At 40.8% G+C, this 23072-nt stretch overlaps 1 protein-coding gene across 1 annotated transcript in view; it reads left to right on the top strand.

The window, feature by feature from the left end:
- Positions 1-23072, top strand: part of LOC112263665 (myotubularin-related protein 13-like) — a 143130-nt gene that overhangs the window by 15657 nt on the left and 104401 nt on the right. Inside the window, exon 2 of the mRNA XM_042330916.1 lies at positions 18508-18593. Within this exon, the coding sequence (XP_042186850.1) occupies positions 18508-18593 (86 nt within the window). The remainder of the gene's footprint in view (positions 1-18507; positions 18594-23072) is intronic.

The raw sequence follows: 23072 nt of genomic DNA, 5'->3' as shown, positions 1-23072 counted from the left end.
AAACAAATCAAAATGTATTTAAGATTCTTCGAAGTAGCCACCCTTTGCATTGATGCCAGCTTTGCACACTCTTGGCATTCTCTCAACCAGCTTCATGAGGTAGTCACCTGGAATGAATTTCAAGTAACAGGTGTGCCTTGTTAAAAGTTCATTAGTGGAATTTCTTTCCTTAATGCGTTTGAGCCAATCAGTTGTGTTGTGACAAGGTAGGGGTGGTATACAGATTATAGCCCTATTTGGTAAAAAAACAAGTCCATATTATGGCAAGAACAGCTCAAATAAGCAAAGAGAAACGACAGTCCATCATTACTTTAAGGTAAGGTCAGTCAATCTAGATAATTTCAAGAACTTGAACATTTCTTCAAGTGACGTCACAAAAACCATCAAGCGTTATGATGAAACTGGCTCTCATGAGGACCGCCACAGGAAAGGAAGACCGAGTTACCTCTGCTGCAGAGGATACGTTCATTTGAGTTAACTGCACCTCAGATTGCAGCCCAAATAAATGCTTCAAGTAACAGACATGTCAACATCAACTGTTCAGAGGAGACTGCGTGAATCAGTCCTTCATGGTCGAATTGCTACAAAGAAACCACTACTAAAGGACACCAATAAGAATAAGAGACTTGCTTTGGCCAAGGGACATGAGCAATGGACATTAGACCAGTGGAAATCTGTCCTTTTGTTCTGATGAATCCAAATTTGAGATTTTTGTTTCCAACAGTCATGTCTTTGTGAGACGCAGAGTTAGGTGAACGGATGATATCCACATTTGTGGTTCCCACTGTGAAGCATGGAGGTGTGATTTCTGTGGGGGTGCTTTGCTGGTGACGCTGTCTGCAATTTATTATTACCTTCAGACTGTGTAAGGGCTATTTGACCAAGGAGAGTGATGGAGTGCTGCATCAGATGACCTGGCCTCCACAATCACCCAACCTCAACCCAATTGAGATGGTTTGGGATGAGTTAGACTGCAGAGTGAAGGAAAAGCTGCCAACAAGTGTTCAGCATATGTATGAACTCCTTCAAGACTGTTGGAAAAGCATTCCAGGTGAAGCTGGATGATAGAATGCCAAGAGTGTGCAAAGCTGTCATCAAGGCAAAGGGTGGCTACTTTGAAGAATCTCAAATAGGAAATGTGTTTTTATTTAACACTTTTGGTTACTACATGATTCCATATGTGTTTTTTTCCCCCATGCTTTTGTTGTCTTCACTATTATTCTACAATGTAGAAAATGGCAAAATAAAGAAAAAACCTTGAATGAGTAGGTGTCCAAACTTTTGACTGGTACTGTATATAGTGTATTTCACAGCGGTTTAGATGGTATAATGATTCTCTGCACTATACTTGTTTGTTTTGTCACAAACAACCAGGAAATGTAAGTGATTTTTCAATAGTGCATCTTTAACGTATGCTGTAGTTTATAAGCAATGACATAGTACGCACCCCCTGTAAGGCAGGGCTGCCCCCGTTTTAAATCATAACGTTGGTATTTTGAAATACCCGCTATACTGGGTAGCCTAGTGGTCGAAAATCAAATCAAGAGTCGGCATTCTATTCCGCAACAAAGCCTCCTTCACTCACGCCGCCAAGCTTACCCTAGTAAAACTGACTATCCTACCGATCCTCGACTTCGGCGATGTCATCTACAAAATGGCTTCCAACACTCTACTCAGCAAACTGGATGCAGTCTATCACAGTGCCATCCGTTTTGTCACTAAAGCACCTTATACCACCCACCACTGCGACTTGTATGCTCTAGTCGGCTGGCCCTCGTTACATATTCGTCGCCAGACCCACTGGCTCCAGGTCATCTACAAGTCCATGCTAGGTAAAGCTCCGCCTTATCACAGTTCACTGGTCACGATGGCAACACCCATCCGTAGCACGCGCTCCAGCAGGTGTATCTCACTGATCATCCCTAAAGCCAACACCTCATTTGGCCGCCTTTCGTTCCAGTACTCTGCTGCCTGTGACTGGAACGAATTGCAAAAATCCCTGAAGTTGGAGACTTTTATCTCCCTCACCAACTTCAAACATCAGCTATCTGAGCAGCTAACCGATCGCTGCAGCTGTACATAGTCTATTGGTAAATAGCCCACCCATTTTCACCTACCTCATCCCCATACTGTTTTTATTTATTTACTTTTCTGCTCTTTTGCACACCAATATCTCTACCTGTACATGACCATCTGATCATTTATCACTCCAGTGTTAATCTGCAAAATTGTAATTATTCGCCTACCTCCTCATGCCTTTTGCACACATTGTATATAGACTCCCCCCTTTGTTTTCTACTGTGTTATTGACTTGTTAATTGTTTATTCCATGTGTAACTCTGTGTTGTCTGCTCACACTGCTATGCTTTATCTTGGCCAGGTCGCAGTTGCAAACGAGAACTTGTTCTCAACTAGCCTACCTGGTTAAATAAAGGTGAAATAAAAAAATAATAAAAAAGAGTTGGACTAGTAACCGGAAGGTTGCAAGTTCAAACCCCCGAGCTGACAAGGTACAAATCTGTCGTTCTGCCCCTGAACAGGCAGTTAACCCACTGTTCCTAGGCCGTCATTGAAAATAAGAATTTGTTCTTAACTGACTTGCCTAGTTAAATAAAGGTAAAATAAAATTAAAATTAAAAAACTGTATAAACAGTTGATCGCCTCGTTTCATTAAACAAGGCTTATGTCGCTTATGTCGATCGTGTCACTACTTCACACGATCGTATTTGTTAACGATACACTGCTTTTACTTTACCTTCTATAACGGTATTTGAATGTTAGATTTGGTAAATGTGGTACGTTGTGTCCATTTTTATAGTTCGCTACTTTAAAAAAAATGATTGAAGAAAAATCCGTATACAAACGAAGTACACAAACAGACAATGATAACATTTGCTAGGGGTACAACAAATTACAGATTATACGAAGACCTTAAAAGATGCATACATATTGATTGTAGAGGTCAACCGATTATGATTTTTCAATACCAATACCGATTATTGGAGGACCAAAAAAAAGCCGATACCGATTAATCGGACGATATTTTATTTCAAAATTTTATTTATTTTTTATTTATTTGTAAATAAATTTATTTATTTGTAATAATGACAATTACAACAATACTGAATGAACACTTATTTTAACTTGATATAATATATCAATAAAATAAATTTAGCCTCAAATAAATAATGCAAAAACTAAGTGTTGGAGAAGAAAGTAAAAGTGCAATATGTGCCATGTAAGAAAGCTAACGTTTAAGTTCCTTGCTCAGAAGATGAGAACATATGAAAGCTGGTGGTTCCTTTTAACATGAGTCTTCAATATTCCCAGGTAAGAAGTTTTAGGTTGTACTTAGTATCTCTATACCATTTGTATTTCATTAACCTTTGACTATTGGATGTGCTTATAGGCACTTTAGTATTGCCAGTGTAACAGTATAGCTTCCGTCCCTCTCCCTGCTCCTGCCTAGGCTCGAACCAGGAACACATCGACAATAGCCACCCTCGAAGCAGCGTTATCTATGCAGAGCAAGGGGAACAACTACTCCAAGTCTCAGAGCGAGTGACGTTTGAAACACTATTAGCGCGCACCCCGCTAACTAGCTAGCCATTTCACATTGGTTACACCAGCCTAATCTCGGGAGTTGATAGGCTTGAAACATTGAAGAGCTGCTGGCAAAACGCACGAATGTGCTGTTTGAATGAATGCTTATTAGCCTGCCTACCATCGCTCAGTCAGACTGCTCTATCAAATCATAGACTTAATTATAACATAATAAGACACAGAAATACAAGCCTTAGGTCATTAATATGGTAGAATCTGGAAACTATCATTTCGAAAACAAAACGTTTATTCTTTCAGTGAAATATGGAACAGTTCTGTATTTTATCTAACCGGTGGCATCCCTAAGTCTAAATATTCCTGTTACATTGCACAACCTTCAATGTTATGTCATAATTACGTAAAATTCTGGCAAATTAGTTCGCAACGAGACAGGTGGCCCAAACTGTTGCATATACCCTGACTCTGCGTGCAGTGAACGCTAGAGAAGTGACACAATTTCACCTGGTTAATATTGCCTGCTAACCTGGATTTCTTTTAGCTATATATGCAGTTTTAAAAATATATACTTCTGTGTATTGATTTTAAGAAAGGCATTGGTGTTTATGGTTAGGTATAGTCGTGCAACGATTGTGCATTTTTTGCAAATGCGCTTTTGTTAAATCATCCCCTGTTTGGCAAAGTTGGCTGTCTTTGTTAGGAAGAAATAGTCTTCACACAGTTCGCAACGAGCCAGGCGGCCCAAACTGCTGCATATACCCTGACTCTGTTGCAAGAGAAGTGAAACATTCTTACTGCATTCGCGTAACAGGCAGGCTCCTTGTGAGGCAGGTGGTTAGAGCGTTGGACTAGTTAACCGTAAGGTTGCAAGATTGAATCTCTGAGCTGACAAGGTCAAAATCTGTCGTTCTGCCCCTGAACAAGGCAGTTAACCCACTGTTCCTAGGCCATCATTGAAAATAAGAATGTGTTCTTAACTGACTTGCCTAGTTAAATGAAGGTGTAAATAAAATAAAAATACCGATTTCCGATTATGAAAACTTGAAATCAGCCCTAATTAATCGGTCGACCTCTAATTGATTAACAGCTTTCTTATTAGAAGAATGTAGAATGGTCTTAATGTACTGCTCGAATTCCTTTTAGAAAAAAGTGTTTTTTTTTATTAGTGAATTTACATTTATGAATATGACATTCTGCCATTAGCACAATTAGATTTGAGGTAAAATTGTTTTTCTTTATTATGGTTAAGAAAACCGAGCAGCACATTCTCCCATAAAAAAACTAAAGTCATCAAGAATATTAACAATTATAAAACTGTGGATATCTTTCCATAATTGTTTTACATATAGACAATTCCAAAATAAATGTGAAATGGTTTCTGGATGCTCCAAACTAAAAGTACAATCAATGTTAATGTCTTTTTTGACTTTCTTCAGGTAATGATTTGCAGGGTAATACTTATGGATCATTCTGAAAGAGCTTTTTCTTTGACCTTGTTAACAAGCAAGTGGTTATTACCACACCAATATACTTTTTTCCAACAGATTGGTGACCAATGTATTCCAGTAACTTGAGACATAAGGAATGGATACAATATCCCTTTGAAATAATGCACATATAGATCTGTTGTTCTGAGGGATTTTCCTATTGGAGAGTCAACTGGATTAAGCGAGGGTAGGTCAAGAAGGTGAGGTCTGGCTACACCTCTAAATAACATGAGAGTTCCAGATGGAATAGCATCAAAGACTATGGCGAACTCTCTAGGTGTTACAGGGATATTGTAATGAGATAAAAATTCCTCATAATTGAGTAACAATCCTTCTCCATTAAAAAGTTGACTCACCAGTAGGATATGATTATTGAACCAGTTTTTCAAAAATAAAGACTTGTTTCTATACAAAATGTCCTTATTGTTCCAAATGAAATACGCGGGGGAAAATGGTTTATATATTAACAACCACGCTAAGAATACTTGTCTGTGAAAAGCAGGTCATTTTGCAGGAATCTTATCAATATCATAGTTACAAAGTAACAGGAAATTGAGGCCAACAAAACGGGAGAAGATATAATGAGGGATGAAATTCCAAATTGATGTAGGATTCTTTAAAAAATGTTTTGCCCAATTTATCATAAGTATTATTCAAAAAATAAAAAAAATTGAGACCACCATATTCGTGAGTTCATAACAACAGATTTCCTAATATAATGTGTACGATTTTTCCAGATGAAAAGCACCTGGTCAACCGCTTTACCTATTTTGTTGTCAAGATTTAGGGACTGGGCTGCATAAGTAAATCTGGAGATACCTTCAGCTTTAGAAAGCAATACTCAACCTTTCAAGGATAAATCCCTCTGCAACCAATGGTTCAACTTCTTTTTGTTTTTTCAATAATAGGTATACAATTCAATGAGCATCTTTCCTGTTGATCCTTAGATATGGTAATCCCAAGGTATGTTACTTTTTCCTTGACTGGAATATTGCATATAGAGTGTATCACACAGTCTTTACCAGCAAACAATTCACACTTATTAAGGTTTAGGAAAAGACCAGATGCTTGGAAATTATATTTATCACAGCGACTGCTCTAGGAATCTGGTCAGCATCTTTCAAAAAAGGGTTGTGTCATCTGCAAGTTGACTTATGATAATATCTCTGTCAGCATTAGAGATCCCTTTTATATCACTGGATTTAACAGCACTTGTTAGAAGTTGGGTTGCAAGCAGGAAGAGGTAAGGCGACATTGGGCAACCTTGCCTAGTTCCTCTTTTCAAATCAAATCTAGGGCCTGCCCAGGCCTCCTAAATTTCTCAAGGGAGAAAATTGGAAGCTCATGTTCCACTGTATCGAAGGCTTTATAAAAGTCTAAGACGACAATACTATCATCGAAGATTCAATCAGAATAGTCAATAAGGTCTAACACCAGTCAGATATGATTAGATATGTCTATTCCTCATGAAGCCTGATTTGGGTCTCTTCTATAATTGAGTCCAATTACTGCCTTCATTATTTTTGTAAATATAGAGGCTAATATTTTGTAGTCTTTATTGAGCAGACAGATTGGACGCCAATTATCAAGTAGAAGCAAGTTTTTCTTGGGCTTAGGTCTGTAATCAGACCTTGAGTCAAACTGTGAGGGAGAGCATTATTTACAATGCTTTCAGAAAAGACCTCCAACAGAAAAGGGGCCAACTGTTGAGAAAATGTTTATTTTTTTAAAACTCAGCAGATATACCATCAGTCCCAGGAGACGTATTATTTTGCAGGTGTTCAATAGACTAAATTATCTCTATAATAAGGTCACCACACTGTTCCCTCTCAGCCTCCCCAATTGATTTCACATCCCCCAGAGTAAAAAAAAAGAGTTGAGGAAACCTCACAATACTTAACTATATAAATTCCTGTCGAAGTTGCAACTAAAGTTCGAGACCATTAATATTCCTTAATTGTTGAATTGTATTATTTTTAGTGGTATTTTTCTAACCTGAAAAATAAGATTAATTTTGTTCACCCTCCTCTAGCCACTTCTTCCTAGATCTGACAAAGGCTCCCTCTGCTTTCAGTTTATACATATCATCCAACTTGTTTTGTAGCTCAAACAGAACAGATTTGTCCTCCTCTGAGAGACATTTTAAACAGGCTTTTGAACAAGACAGGTGATCTTTGTAATTGCACTTTCTTCTTCAGCTTTCTTTGTCTTGGCAAGAATACTCCCATATTTTCTTAAATATTTTCCAACCTCATATTTAAAAAGCTCCCAGTTATTACTGTATGCATTGTAATTTATAGCTTTGTTCCAAAAGTGTGTAATTAAGTTGTTTATCTCCATCTTGACCAACTCATGTTTTTAATATAGAGCTATTAAGCTTCCAGTAGGATGCTCTGCCAAGTCCATCATTAGAGATAAAAAGTTTAATATCAATATAAATAGCTCTATGATCAGTGGCAAGGATGTTAACAGAAATACCCTGTTTATCAAAACATTTAGGCACCAGCCAAAAATCTATGCATGATTGTCTGGAGCGTGCCTTATTATTAAGACTTGTCATTAGGAAACATTACTCTCCAAATATCTATAATACCAAGCCTTTCCACAAACTGCCTCAAACTTGTATTCATAGAAGTGGACTGTCCCGGAGGCCATCTATAAGTTAAATTATTTGGAGAAATATTAAAATCCCCACCTACAATAAGCAAAGCATTAGGGAACTTGGTAGCCAATGGAGAATACGCTTTTCTAAAGATTCAAGTAAGTGATCATTTTAAAGTTTGGAATTGTAACCATAAATGTTGGTAACAATAATGATGATTTAGGTACAGTTGATAACAAGACAAAGAAAGTGACCAAAAGGGTCACTCTTGAGTGCAAAATACTTCCATTGAAATGATTCTTTAGAGTGATAACTCCAGCAGAGCATTCAGAACCATGAGAGAGCCTTACATCAATACCCCACTGAGATCTCCAGAGGTTGACGTCGGTAGCAACTGAATGAGACTTGAAAAAAACAAATCTGTTTGACAAATAAAAATAATGCTTTGCGCTGTACATTATTTCTTAACCCCCTAGCGTTGTCGCCAACCATTTTCTCTATGGCATCGGACCTTGCATTGATGAGCCTGGAAAGAGTGGCGTTAACATCCTTATTGGCAGTGGCATCTGGGCCCAGTTCAAACATGCCTTTCTTGGAAGCTGGAGGTTTGCTTGAGGTTATAGGCAAAGAAGGAAAATCCCCGTCTGACACGGTAAGTGTCATAGAGTCTGTCAGACCAGTATAGTTGTGGCAATTGTCAATCAAAGCATTCACCTCCTGTGTAACGACATTGGATGATGCCTGAGCAATGCTAGCTGAGGAGTTAGCCATAAGATTTCTCTTTCTGTCAGCGTGCTGTGACATTTTGAAAAATATCATCTTAAACGTGGTGTTTTTTAGCAAGCAAAGTATTAGTTTTGTAGTTCAAAATAATACACTTCACTATCTTTCAAAAGTTGTTATGCAGAGCTTGGTAGGAAGCATGCGTTCAAGCTGCCATCTTGGAGCCTTTCCGTTTACTTCGCTACTTGAGTCATCGCTCTCCACTCTCTCGATGCCGCTTTCCACACAGACTTAGCCCCGCCCTGTTTGTTGTTCCTGGACCACGAGACACTTGTGTTCAGTCTGCATGGTCAATGCAGCACATGCAACAATGTTGATGACAACCATGCTGTTTTCACTTCGCTGCTTAATATAATTCCACTAGCTTTCTGTAATTACACTATTAGTTTGTTTCTTACATATGCAAACAGCTAGTTTGTCATTTAGCATTAGCCTAAATCTTGTTAGCCGCTAATCTCTAGTTAGCTGGCTAACTAGCTAATACATGTATTGAGTCAGAGCAAACTTTTTGCTTTAAGAAGAGATATAGCTAACTAATATGATCAGATTCCATCACAGAGTTTTAAGACTGAAGCTGGCAAGTCATTTGTTTGGCTAGTTAATGATAGCTGGCTATTGTTTTGATTCAAATGCCAGCCAGTGTCCGGAGGTTGAGGATGGCGAAGCCTCGAAAGCAAGACGTCACAGCAGAGGTGTGGGGTGATGAGGATCGCAGGGAGGACTACGTTACAATGCTACTTTTGAGTTATTATTGAAATGTGGTGTGCTTTCTGGCACCACGTGACTCATGTAGCTTCATTTTGGTAGCAGTGAAGGAGTAGCTAGCTGCACCTAATCTGGAGTCCATGAACTGCAGTGGCTGAGCTCGAACATCATCCGAGTCCTGCTATGGAGAAGCCACACAGACGGCAGAGACAGCAAGACACCTTGATGACACAGACCAGCTTTGCTTGCTCTCCCTCTTATGACCACCTTCCTCCGATGACCCCTCAAGCTATTAAATTTCCTTACCCTCTCATGACCACCCTTCTCATGAATGTTGTTTTTCTAAATTAGTCATTTTTTGTTGTTGCTTTAAGGGCTTAGATTTTTTTTATTTGAATGAATAATGCTATAAAAGTTGAATAAATGATTATTATTAATGGGTAGACTGGCGGCCATTGCCAGTGTACCCACAGGCGCAAAGCAGGAAATTTACCCATCAATATGTGCTGTGATTTGTTGATTCAGCTGACATTACAAAAATTACATTCCTTTGCCAGAGCCACATCATTTGAATGAAGATTCTACATTGCCATGAAAATGATTGTATCCCAGGCAGTCATTGCAAGTGAACCTATGAGTTTACCACTTATACAGTAATTGTGCCAGCCCTAATTCTTGTTATAGTTCTAGTAGCTTATGCAAGGCCTTAGTGTTATGACTATCTTTACCTAATATTATTTCAATCATATTTTATAGGAATTTGTGATGCGCCAATTCAGAAGAGTAAGTCCGTATCTTTCATTTTACTTCTGCTTTTGGCCAATAGAGCGACTCTGGTTGTGGTGGTTATAGAATTTACAAGATGTCAGATGTGGAAATGTCTCTTATGTTATTGAACACCAGGGATCTGTTGCCTCCATTGATTGGCTGATGCACTTTGGGCAGCTTCCCGTTTGGTTTTGCGCTTTGTGGTGAGGCATCCTGACCCACAATGGAGGAGTTCCTTCCTTTCTTCATCAGAGTGGAGAGTGCAGGAGGGGTGATAGCCAAAGCTTGTCCAGGGAAACTCCACCGACTACACTGCTTCAGAGCAGCTATGTAGATGGAGATTCTGTTTTCCATTAAGATAAACATTCCATTCAAGTATTTATGTAAGTCAAGTAATCAGTTAGGAAAAGCATTTGCGTATTGTATGATGGAAAAAGAAGAGTAGGTTGCTGATTGTCACACGTGTGGTACTGTAGGAAGGATTGCAAAGGAAGCCATGGCAAGTCCCACTCCCTAATCAGTAACTGCCTAATCTCTGTTATAAGATATCTGTCAATGTTCCCATAAAGATCATAGCTATAGACTAGTTGTAATGGATGCCAGAGGTTTGAATGCCTTGCTCTTTTAGGGAAATGAAACTCAAACAAAACCACTTACTTAGCCAAATGTTATGGCCACCATTTGTCATCCATAAAGGACAAGTTCACAAATGATGTGTGCTAGGTACGTCAGTGGCTGTATGGTTAACCTTCCACGGCTCTTCATTCATTTGAACCATATTATTTTGATGGTTGATGTGCATTTTGGTCCATCTTTTCCTGTGATGCCCTGATGCCTTATCATTCCAAATATTTTCCTAGTTCTGCAGCTGCTTTCAGACACTGGAATGCTTCCTGGAATTGGATCTCTATGACATCATTAATTTGATCATCTTTGATACCCTTTCCCATGCAAACCACGGCATATTCCTTTGCGTATCTTCACTTTGGAACATCCAGTCCAGTGTGTTTAGTTCTAGGATGGGGGCGGTGGAAAGCTTTTGGACAGATTGTTGGAGTGATGAGGGGCTTTACGTAATAACTCTAGCTTAAAAAATAGCATTAGGCACTAACTGGGTTTCAGTACGTGGAGCAGCAGTGGGGGATTTTAATCAAACAATTATTGTGGAACGGAGGAAAACAGAGTTGGTAGCACCTGCCAACCTGTCTCCGTCCAACCGGCACACCTGTCCACAGACTGGGCCAGATGCAGGTTAGGAGCTGACGTGGAGATGACGAAAGCTGGAGGCTAGCAGTCGGCCTAGGGCCTGCCCAGGCCTCCTAGAGCTCATTTCTGGAGGAGCTCTGCTGGAAGAGAGAGGCCAGGAAGATGGATGAACCTTTTCCCAGTAGAAGAAACACCTGCTCTAATCAAGAGCGAGTATAGCAAGAGAGACCAACGACCATCCTGCCCTCATTTGTCTTTTGTCTCTTTTGGTGTTTTTTCATTTGAGCATGTTTTCATTGAAGCTGTTGTGATGCAAGTGTACTCTCAGCGCACTTGTCTCTTGTCCCAAATTTGCTGTACAGTCACATTTTCTGTGTATCTTACTACATGCCAAAATTGTAAAAATGTGTTTTAGCTGTGGAATGCATGCAGCAGGAACCTCCAGCTCTGATAATGTGTGACACTAACAGGCTATGTGTAGTAAACACTCAGCAGACCCAGTGATAACCTCTATCTTATTCTGGTCATTACTCTACTTTGGAAATACCCTGGCCAACTCATTAACACTTGAGTCTACTAAAAACAGTTTTTTAGGACACACAGGAGACCTATGTGGAGTATTCGGGGAAAAACATTGTTTAATGGTTTATTTTACAGAGTTTGGCTCTGTGCGTTAGACATTTGCTTTGTGTCTAAGTTTTACACGTTTTTCTTTAATGATATATCTTTGAACCTTTTTTATACTACATAACATATTTTGTTAATGTAAAACAAATAAGAAAAATATTGATTTCTCAAGTGGTCTAACATGCTAGGCACAGGCTTAAATCACTTGTGTATTGCTACTGTTAGTTCAGGGCCCTGTTCAATCAACACTCAGTGCCAAAATAAAGTTGTTTGACAAAGCCTGCTTTTTGCAATCCTTGTTAAACACGGAGTGAATAGGTGTTACTTAACAAACCAAGAAGTTGGCCTTCAGAAAGTGATCAATATTATTATTCGGCACTTCTATAAACTAAATGTTATTCACTTGTTTATTTTTTTTTTGTCATGACCCCCAAGCAGGTTTACAATGTGAAAAAGAGAGTGGAAAATCTACCAGTTGTTTGGAATTCTTCTCTGTCTGTTATTACAAGAGGATCCTGAAATTAGCATGTTTCTGTTCTAGGCTGGCCTGTCTTCTATTAACCACAGCCGTTCGACTGCTTTATTGTTGTCTAGGGGGTAATATCTGACAGTGTGGACTGCTTTTAATTGTGTGTAGAGAGTGTAGAGTGTAGCCTCACTGAATGTTAGGAATTCTGTAATTTATTGTCATCCTTGAGTAGAAAGTAGAGCTTGGAATGCTGAAAAATTCTAAGCATGTGATCTCAATCAGGGAAGGGGCACATACTGCTGACAGTTGATGAAATGTGATGGTCAGGACAGGGGACAGGCTCCTCAGGGCCCTACTCTGCCCACCACACAGGCCCAGAACCCTCATGAAGATTAACTCCCCTCCTGTCTCCAAAGCCCTGACAGAGGTCTGCGTATTAAGGGGCAGCTGGCTTGAGCCGCTGAGGACATGAGGGCAGCAGCCAAATGAGACTGGTGATTAGGTGTAGGAGTCCCTCCTATTGGATTCCTGCTCCCCTCTACATGACCTGCCTGACTCATGGACCGCTGCTCCACCATGATGAAACAAAGTATGGTACTTAAGATGTGTGTTTTAGACAGTAGTTTAGGGCTAGTCTTCATGGTACTTTAGGTACTGTAAAAGAAAATGCTAGGCTGTCATTTTATTTTTCTTGTAATAAGAGGTTTAGTGACAGTGTTTTACTGCTGGTTACAATTTCAGTGACCAACATAGCCATTAACGTGTTCTGTGAGCCAGCAGATTCCTGAAAAATAGATCTGGAGAGAAAACACTTGGCGATGCCGCTCTCCAGTTGGCTGACATGTTTACAGGAAGCAGAATCGACGTCAATGTGGGGATAAAAAGTATATTGTGGAAAGAGATCTATTTTGAAGGAAACCGTGCCATGATATACAGTAGACCGTCTTGTCAGCAAATTCTCTTAATGCCACTCTTACACGTCAACAGGTGTCAGCGAGGTTACTCTGTTTAAAGCTACTCAAAGGTAGGATGGGGGGGGTCAGGTGCAAGTGCTGGTTAGATTTTTTTCAAGGGGGGGGTCGAGGTGAGTAGGAGGAGGATTATTTAAGAAGCTGTTTGAGGTAGGGTTTCAGATGTTTTCTGAAGATGGGCAGGGAGGGACTCTGCTCTCCTAGCATCAGGGAAAAGCTAGTTCCACCATTGTTGTGCCAGGACACAGAAGTTCTTGGACTGGGCTGAGCAGGAGCTGCCCTCCTGTAGGGGTGGGAGGGCCAAGAGACCTGATGTGGCAGAATGGAGTACTCTGGTTGGAGTGTAGGGTTTGAGCATAGCCTGAAGGTAGGGAGGGGCAGTTCCTCTTGCTGTTTCGTAGGTAAGTACCATGGTCTTGTAGTGGATTGCAGCTTTGACTGGAAGTCAATGGAGTTTGCGGAGGAGTTGGGGTGACATGAGAGAACTTGAAGGTTGAAAACCAGGGAGGCTGCAGTGTTCTGGATAAGTTGCAGGGGTTTGATGGCGTAAGCGGGGAGTCCAGCCAACAGCGAGTTGCAGTAGTCCAGACGGGAGAGGACAAGTGCCTGGATTACAACCTGTGCAACTTCCTGTGTGGTGCGTTTGTACTATACGGATGTTGTAGATCATGAACCTGCAGGAGCGGGTCACTGCTTTGATGTTTGCGGAGAACGACAGGGTGTGAAGGGTCACGCCAAGGTTCTTTGCCCTCTGGGAAGGCGACTGTGTGGAGTTGTCAACCGTGATGGAGAGGTCTTTGAGCGGCCAGGCTGGTGTAACCGAAGTGAAATGGCCAGCTAGTTAGCCCGCGCTAATAGTGTTTCAAACATCACTCGCTCTGAGCCTTCTAGTAGTTGTTCCCCTTGCTCTGCATGGGTAACGCTGCTTCGATGGTGGCTGTTGTCGTTGTGTTGCTGGTTCGAACCCAGGGAGGAGCGAGGAGAGGGACGGAAGCTATACTGTTACACTGGCAATACTAAAGTGCCTATAAGCACATCCAATAGTCAAAGGTTAATGAAATACAAATGGTATAGAGAGAAATAGTCCTACAATTCCTATAATAACTACAACCTAAAACTTCTTACCTGGAATATTGAAGACTCATGTTAAAAGTAACCACCAGCTTTCATATGTTCTCATCTTCTGAGCAAGGAACTGGAACGTTGGCTTTCTTACATGGCACATATTGCACTTTTACGTTCTTCTCCAACACTTTGTTTTTGCATTATTTAAACCAAATTGAACATATTTCATTATTTACTTGAGGCTAAATTGATTTTATTGATGTATTATATTAAGTTAAAATAAGTGTTCATTCAGTATTGTTGTAATTGTCATCATTATTACAAATACATTTTAAATTATCGGACGATTAATCGGTATCGCCCTTTTTGGTCCTCCAATAATCGGTTTTGCGTTGAAAAATCATAATCGGTCGACCTCTAGTGCAGACACAGATCCTCTCCACGTCACCTGGAAGGAGCGGCACGTCACCTGGAGGATGCAATCCAAGACTGTGCACAGCCCTGAGAGGGTGGAGATCAGGATCTGATGGTTCACGTGTCAAAGGCAGCGGAAAAATCTAGGAGGATGAGGAGAGAGAGTCCGCTTTGGCAGTGTGGAGAGCCTCCGTAACACAGAGAAGAGCAGTCTCGGTTGAGTGACCCGTCTTGAAGCTTGACTGGTTAGGGTCAAGAAGATTGTTCTGAGAGCGATAACGAGAAAGTTGGTCAGAATCGGCACGCTCAGGTGTTTTGGAAAGTAAAGAAAGAAGGGATGGATACAGCTCTATAGTTTTTGACTATATACCTTTTTTGGGGAGGGAAGCATCTCGGGCCATTTTGAAGTCAAAGGGGACTCAGCCAATGGGCAGGTGAGTTGATGAGGGAAGTGAGGAATGGGAGAAGGTCACCAGAGATGGTCTGGAAAAGGAAGGAGGCTTCGAGCGGGCAGGTTGTTGGCCGGCCAGACCTCACTAGTTGCAGGATGTCATGTGGAGAGAACGGGGAGGAGGTGGTCAAGGTGTGTGAGACCAGTGGACTCAATTGGCTGAGTGATTGAGTAGCGAATGTTGTCATCCTTTTTTTTCAAAGTGGTTGACAAAGTCGTCCAGGGGAGGGAAAAGGTGGGAGAAGAGTTTCCTAGGGTTAGAGACAGAAGCTTGAAATGTAACGCTAGATAGTGTCTTTAGCAGCAGATAAAGAGGAAGAGAAGGTAGAGAGGAGGGAGTGAAAGGATGATAGGTCATCCAAGTTTAGTTTTCCTCCATTTTCGCTCAGCTGCCCGCAGTCCTGTTCGCAATGAGTCACTCAGCCACGAAGCAGGAGGGGAGGGCGGAGCCGGCCGGAAAGAAAGGGGACAGTGCGAGTCATAGGATGCTAAAATGGAAGAGAGTAGGGTCGAAGAGGCAGAATCAGGAGACACAAGGAAGAAGGATTTAGCAGATGGGAAGTGTAAAGTGGTGTACTGCACTGAACATTATTGATATGTTGAACTATACTGAACAAAAATATAAACGCAACATGTAAAATGAGCTGAAATTAAAGATCTCAAAAATACTCCATATGCACAACAAGCTTATTTCTCTCAAATATTGTGCACACATTTATTTACAGCGTCTTCGGAAAGTATTCAGACCCCTTGACTTTTTCCACATTTTGTTAGATTGCAGCCCTATTTTAAAATGTCTATCAATCTACACACAATACCCCATAATGAAAAAGCAAAACTTTTTATTTTATTTAAAAATAAATTGGTACCCTTCCCCAGATCTGTGCCTGGACACAATCCTGTCTCGGAACTCTACAGACAATTCCTTCAACCTCAGGGCTTGGTTTTTGCTCTGACATGCACTGTCAACTGTGGGACCTTATATAGACAGGTGTGTGCCTTTCCAAATCATGTCCAATCAATTGAATTTACAACAGATGGACTCCAATCAAGTTGTAGAAACATCTCAAGGATGATCCATGGAAACGGGATGCACCGGAGTTCAATTGATAGGTTTCTTCTCAACAGTGATGGAAGGAAAACTGTGTGCTAAATGAATGTGTGACTGAGAGCTTAAAATAACATCTAAATGATGTCATTGTGTCAGACAATAGTTTGACAAATGGCACTTTGGAAAGGAAAGCATTTCTAGATGTTGTTCTTGGCATGCCGAAGAAAGGTATTCTTTTAAGTTTCTTAATTAGGTTATTTTTCCATTTTCTTAGCTTTCCAGATTGAAGAGGATTTGAAAGAACAATCACCTCCTTAAATAGATTGCAGTCTGTTGTAACTCATTGCATTTTGTTGACGAGTAATTACATCCAATTTGTTTAAAAATTCCTTAAAACAATTGTAAGTCAGCCATATGTAAGTCAGACAGTGACCCTGTGTTCTTTTTCATGGTAAGTTGGCTCTTAAAATAGACCAGACAACACTTTGAATCTATGCAGTCCATGCTGTGGCAGTGTCTGTTCAATCGTGCATTGAATACTGAACTGATAATAAAGGGATGACGGTGTTCAGCAGATCAGCCGTGTACTGCATCTCTCTGTGTCACCACAATCTATTGATCTGACCTCCTTGTTTGCTGATATTTCCATGAGCTGTCTGATTGGTGACCTACCTGACAGATGCTGGGGTTGAGGAGGAGGAGGGTGCTCTCTCCCCTTTTCCTTCTTTCGCTGCTCATCCTCATCTCACTGAATCATGCTGTCAGAGTGGATCACTCCCAAATGGATGTCCTCCCCACTTCTGTAATTTGCTTTGTGTTAGCTGTCCGGGTTCATTTTCTCGCACTTAATCTTTGGCCACATTCTCGGTGAAACATCTTGATTTAATCCAACCGTGTAATTTATTTATTGGCCGTGACTGATTCCAGATCTGCTGATGCATTTCGCCTTCATTCTTTTAACCTCTATTCGTGTTTGTTTCTTCCGTCGATGGTAGTCACATTTGAATTCAATTTCACTGTAAGTGAACTCATTTACACACCCTGCACGTTGGTTCTGGATGCTCTCAAGTTTGTTTTGAATGGAGCATTTTTCAATGGCGACTTGGCTACATTAGGGCTTTGGCTCATGCTCACTGATTTGGAAATATGCCTATTAATTTATTTCAGCATCTGCTAGTGCAGATGCAAATAATATGGAAACAAACTTAGCGTATCTGTTTGTCTTCCCCTTAGAGTGGGTTGGAAATTGGCTTGTAGGATTGCTTCACCATTTACAGTTAAAGGTACACTGTGGGATTTTTTGCAATGAGGCCTTTTATCTACTCACCCGGAGTCGGATACCAACTCGTGGATACCGTTTTATATGTCTCTATGTGTATGCTAGCAGATACCCATAGACTGCCGGCGCGTCAGGGTAGCCTAGTGGTTAGAGCGTTAGACTAGTAACCGAAAGGTTGCAAGTTCAAATCCTCGAGCTGACAAGGTACAAATCTGTCGTTCTGCCCCTGAACAGGCAGTTAACCCCCTTTGTTCCTAGGCCATCATTGAAAATAAGAATTTGTTCTTAACTGACTTGCCTAGTTAAATAAAGGTACAAAAAAAAAAATTGTGCTAATGCTATTGAGCATTGGCTCGCAAAGCTACCTCTAACATTCATCTGACTCTGAGGAAGTAGATAAAGGGCATTATTGCCAAAATTCAGAAGTATCCCTTTAACATGGCAATCTTGGGTTATTTGTTAGCACTCAGGAGCAACACAGTCCCTCACATAGTACCTCTGGAGAAGCACAGGATGAATGTTCTGTCGTTATGACCCTGTAGTGCTACTCATCTGTGCTTTCCTCTTGTAAGTTATGGTCAAAGTGTTCCCACAGCATGAAGAGAAAGCTGGAAAATGTATGGAGAATCATCACAGTGGACCTGTAAGAATGCTCCAAACCGATTGTGCCAATTAGGAAGTCTGGAAATGTGATCATACATCAATGATTTGTGCGTCCTCGAATGCCCCCTACACCTCTACTGTTTGGAAAAATAGTTTAGGGCCATTCACAACCAGTATGTCCTTTTAACAATGTGGAAAGCTGACTTTTTTTGTGTACAGTGTCCATTCTACAGAACATTACCTTGACCCATGCATCATTCACCGTACACAATGCATCTGTCTGTTAACTAGAGGATCTTCCCTCTTCCTGTGGGTGGTATAGGCCCTAGAGCCCTGTTCTAGATGAATTCCATAATCTTGTAGATAATGTCATTCAGGGTACTCCTTAGGTAGAGGACACATTGACATCAGATCAGTGCCATGCCAGGTTTTCCCTGCCATTGATTGCCATTGTTTGGTTTCCAGGTGCAGGAGAAGGATGTGGGAAGATCATCCAGCGCTTCCCCAAAAAGGACTGGGAGGGCACAGCGTTTCCCCAGGGGGTGGAGATGGTGAGTTCATAACATTTTCCTGAGACTGACTGTGTTGAGAGAACACTGACTTATTCACGCACCCTGTGTGATAGCAGTGGTATTGAGTTGCTTGCTTCCCCACATTAATCTCCCTACCTACCTCAGTCTGCATGTTTGATGGGTGTGAGTTTAATACTGCAAGCCAAGGTTGAAGATGGCTCTGGTTTCTCTTCGCAGAACTTGAGTTGACCTAATGGACACATGGGGCTTTGCCTGACAAAGCAAAAATGTAGAGAGGTTTGCATAATTTCCTGTTGTGACTGTGAGCACCATTTTAGTGGTTATTTTGTCTGCAATGGAAAATGGGCTTGTTAAGCTACTGTGCTACAACCAATCATGCTGTTGGAGCGCTCTGTTCACTAAGGGAGCTCTCCCTGGTAGCTCTTCTTGAACATTTTGGAGTTAATGTGTCATTTGTACAGGTTTTGCAGTATTCCCCTGGTTAATCCTTTCTCAGTGCTGACCTGCCGGGACAGGTTTGATCCTTAAAAAAAAAATATATATATATATATATTTTTCTATCCTCTCCGCTGACAGAGATGCCCAAGTTATTTTGCACTGTGAAATGTCCTGTTGCCGTATCGTACTGACAAGAACCCCAGGAGTGGAGCAACAGTTGAGACATCTTCCCATGTTCCCAGGACGCATGTTCTTCTGGAGTGTGCCGATCTAATATTGGCATTTCCTGTGTCAACAAATGCATAATGATTGTTTATTTAAGAGTTTGTTTCAACCCCTTCCGCCTCCACTAATTGGAACATTCCTACCCACCTCCCAGAATCCTCAGCTATGTCCAGCCTGTTATTGCTCCCTCTGCTCGGTGTCCCCATCTTTCTTTCTTTGGTTGCATTAGGGAGTTGCATCCCTCTTTCTCTCTGTCACTCTCATTACTCTCTTTCTCTACCCTCCTCTCCTCCGAGGGCGACTTGACTCGAGACATGGGGCCTGTTACCATTGTGCACAAATCTTTGCACTCATTGTGACCAAATATTTGCTTGTCTGGAGAGATCTGGAAGTCAATACCCAGGGCAACAGTAGCAGTAAACTTACAGGCCCAGGCAACCTCCCACAGTTCAACAGCGTACTCCGGCAAGCACATGGCCAATGGGGCCTGCCCACCTGCGTGTTTGTTTATTTGTTTGTTTACTTGGACATACTAAATGATTTGAATTAAGATGCTCTTGTCCCACGGTCAACAGCGAGGAGAGCGAGGCACCTCCTGAATGCCGCTGTCCTGCGAAGAACCTAATGTCCCCATATTTTTGGACAGATTCCAGTCACTACTTGAGCCATTTAATTAGAACGAAAATTTGAATGAAAAGCGTGCCCAAATTAAACTGCCTTCTACTCAGGCCCAGAAGATAGGATATGCAAATTTGGATAGAAAACACTCTAAAGTTTCCAAAACTGTTAAAATAGAGTCTGTGAGTATAACATAACTGATTTGGCAGGTGACAACCTGAGGAAAATCCATTCAGGAAGTAGTATTTTTTGTTTTGTTTGTAGTTTTCTATTCAATGCCATTACCGTATGCATTGATTTAGGACTCAAATTGCAGTTCCTATGCCTTCCACTAGATGTTTAGAAATTGTTTCAGGCTTGTATTCTGAAAAATGAGGGAGTAATAGCAGTCTGAATGAGTGGACCCTGCCGTGTCACAGAGCTTTTTCATGCGCACGACAAAAGGAACATCGAACAAAAGGAACATTTATTGAATAAATGAATGTCTTCTGAGTGCAACCTATGAAGATCATCAAAGGTAAGTGATTAAATGTATCTCTATTTCTGACTTGTGTAACTCTTTTACTTGGCTTGTTACTGTTTGTAATGATTTGTCTGCTGGGCTATGTTCTCAAATAATAAGGTATGCTTTCGCCGTAAAGCATTTTTAAAATCTGACATTCACAAGAAGTTCATCTTTAAACCTATGTCAAATATATTTTCTGAATTTTTATAATAAGTATTTCTGTATTTGAATTTGGCGCCCTGAAATCTCACTGGATGTTGGCCAGGTGGGAAGCTAGCATCCCACATACCCTAGAGAGGTTAAGAACAAATTCTAATGACGGCCTACCCAGCCCAAATCCTAACCCGGCTGACACTAGGCCAATTATGTAGTGACGCCTCTAGCACTGAGATACAGTGCCTTAGACCGCTGTGCCACTTTGGAAGCTAAGTAGCCAATAGGCAGAGGGTAGCATAATTTCTTGTTCTCTGTAATAATGGTATTTGATCAATATTGCATTTTATTTTGTAAAGTGGTTTCTTGCCTCAAACAACACAACATTTTCAGTCACCTCCTTGTCAGTAGGACAAGAGAATAAACAGGTTAATGTTTAGCCCTGCATGTTTTTTTCTCAAAAGTCTCATAGAATGTAAGCCTAAATTGAACGCCACACATTGGCTGCCACTGTAGGCTGAATGATCAAACTGCTTTTTCCATGTTAAAAAGTTATGGGATTCATTTTGTACATTGTTTTTGATGATAGGCCACTCTGGTAGGCCTACATTATGATCAAATAGCCACAGTAGCCTACTTGGCCACTGTTAAAATGAACTTAAAGCGGGTACAGCCTCAAGTGTTCACAGTGAACTCATGCTGGAAGTTGCACAGAAATTTGCGCACAGCAGACCAGAAATTTGCTCAGTGCCGAAATTGTTTTGAGGGAACATTGGTGTCTGCTATAAAAATAGACTTTGGCTATTGGCCTAGATCATCTGATTTTTTTTTCTGCTTTGGTGAGACTAGCTGTCTACATTGTTCTCTTGCTTTGTGTAAATATAACATTTATTTAAATGGACTATAGGAATATAGGCAATTTACTCGTCAACTATGCACTGTTCTGCTGTGCGCTGAGTGTTCTGAGTACTTGTTTGGTATGTTTTTTTTTAACTTATCTATTCGGACAACTGAAATCCATATTCTGGTTGTCCCACAATTGTTTAACTTTCCCCCCGGCAAGTCTTAATGTCAAGCCCTGCTCACCTCAGTGCTGAGAGTCCACACTTGATTTCCCCTGGTGAATGAGGTTTCCTGCTAGCTGTTAGCCTGGCTGGGGTATACATGGCCCCTATTCGGTTTGAGTAACAACAAAAAAAAAGGGGAAAGTCTTACTTCAGAAATGGAAACTTTGTGTTTTGATTGACTTAATCACACAACCTCATGTAACATTGACATTCCATTCAGAATAAATAGACCTCACTCTGTATGCCTACAAGTCATTCTTGTTTTTCTCTTGACATTGAAGTAGACGTAGACATTACAATCCTTTCCATTTCTTTATGCAGTCAGGTGGATTCTTGGTAAGCCCAGGCACATTCCTCCTGGCTTAGATGAAAGTACACTGGGGAGATTTGGTAGCGTTACTAAGATGCTCTCGAGTCTCAGTGCTAAGCTGAAGCTTGCTCCTGTACCTACTCCAGTCTTGTCTAGAGAAGGGCTTTGCATGTCAGAGTAGTCATGCATCACCACTGATAGCAGTCAGTCAGTCTCCATCCAGGCCTTTCAATAGGTCCAGTGAAATAGACCAGACGGGACCGTACCAGATCGGCAGGTGGAGGAGCCCGTGAGCAGCCAACCTGTTGCATAATCCATGTCAATGTTGTGGAAGCCAGAATGGATTGAGAGTGGAGCCTATTTTTTTCACAGTGGGAATGGGAAATATTTGTTAACCTCAGCGCTTCCGTTAATGGTTCATGTTTATTTTCAAGGAAAAACATAGAGACCTGTATGGATGCAGCAATATACTGCCCACATCTTTTTGTTCGCTTTAAGGTCATGAACAGTCAGTCTTGTTTTCCATGAAATTGGATGAAACCAGACCAAAGTATGATGACCAAAGTATGACAAATGACTGCTTCTACATTGAAAAAATGTTTGATCATAAAATGAATGGTTCCCTCCCCCATGTCGAACACTTGGATTCAGGAGGTGGGATTATTAAGTGAATAGGTGACTAATTTGAATACTCCAATGGTAACATGATATTCTCTTACCTAATTTAAGGAAGTGTGTGCCTTTCCAAATCATGTCTAATCAATTGAATTTACTACAGGTGGACTCCAAGTTGTAGAAACATCTCAAGGATGATCAATGTAAAAAGCATGCACCTGAGGTCAATGTCGAGTCTCATAGCAATGTGTCTGAGTACTTATGTAAATAAGGTATTTCAGTATTTTAATGTGTAATAAATATGCAAACATTTCTGAACCTGTTTTTGCTTTGTCATTGTGAGTAGATTTGAGGAAGGTGCTTCAACAAAGTACTGAGTAAATGGTCTGAATACTTATGTAAATGTGATATTTCAGTTGTGTTTTTTTTACAGTAAAATAAGACAAAATTATCTTGTTAGACCGGTGGGTCTAATCCTGAATGCTGTTTGGTTCAAACCACATTGCAGCCGGTGTATATTCCACAAGTTACCACCGGCTAAATCTATGATGTTAAAATGCTTATTT

Source organism: Oncorhynchus tshawytscha, linkage group LG12 (genome assembly GCF_018296145.1).
Source record: "Oncorhynchus tshawytscha isolate Ot180627B linkage group LG12, Otsh_v2.0, whole genome shotgun sequence".
NCBI classification, from domain to species: domain Eukaryota; kingdom Metazoa; phylum Chordata; class Actinopteri; order Salmoniformes; family Salmonidae; genus Oncorhynchus; species Oncorhynchus tshawytscha.
The sequence above is the reverse complement of the archived record's forward strand: the minus strand, read 5'-3'. Positions and strand labels throughout refer to the sequence as shown.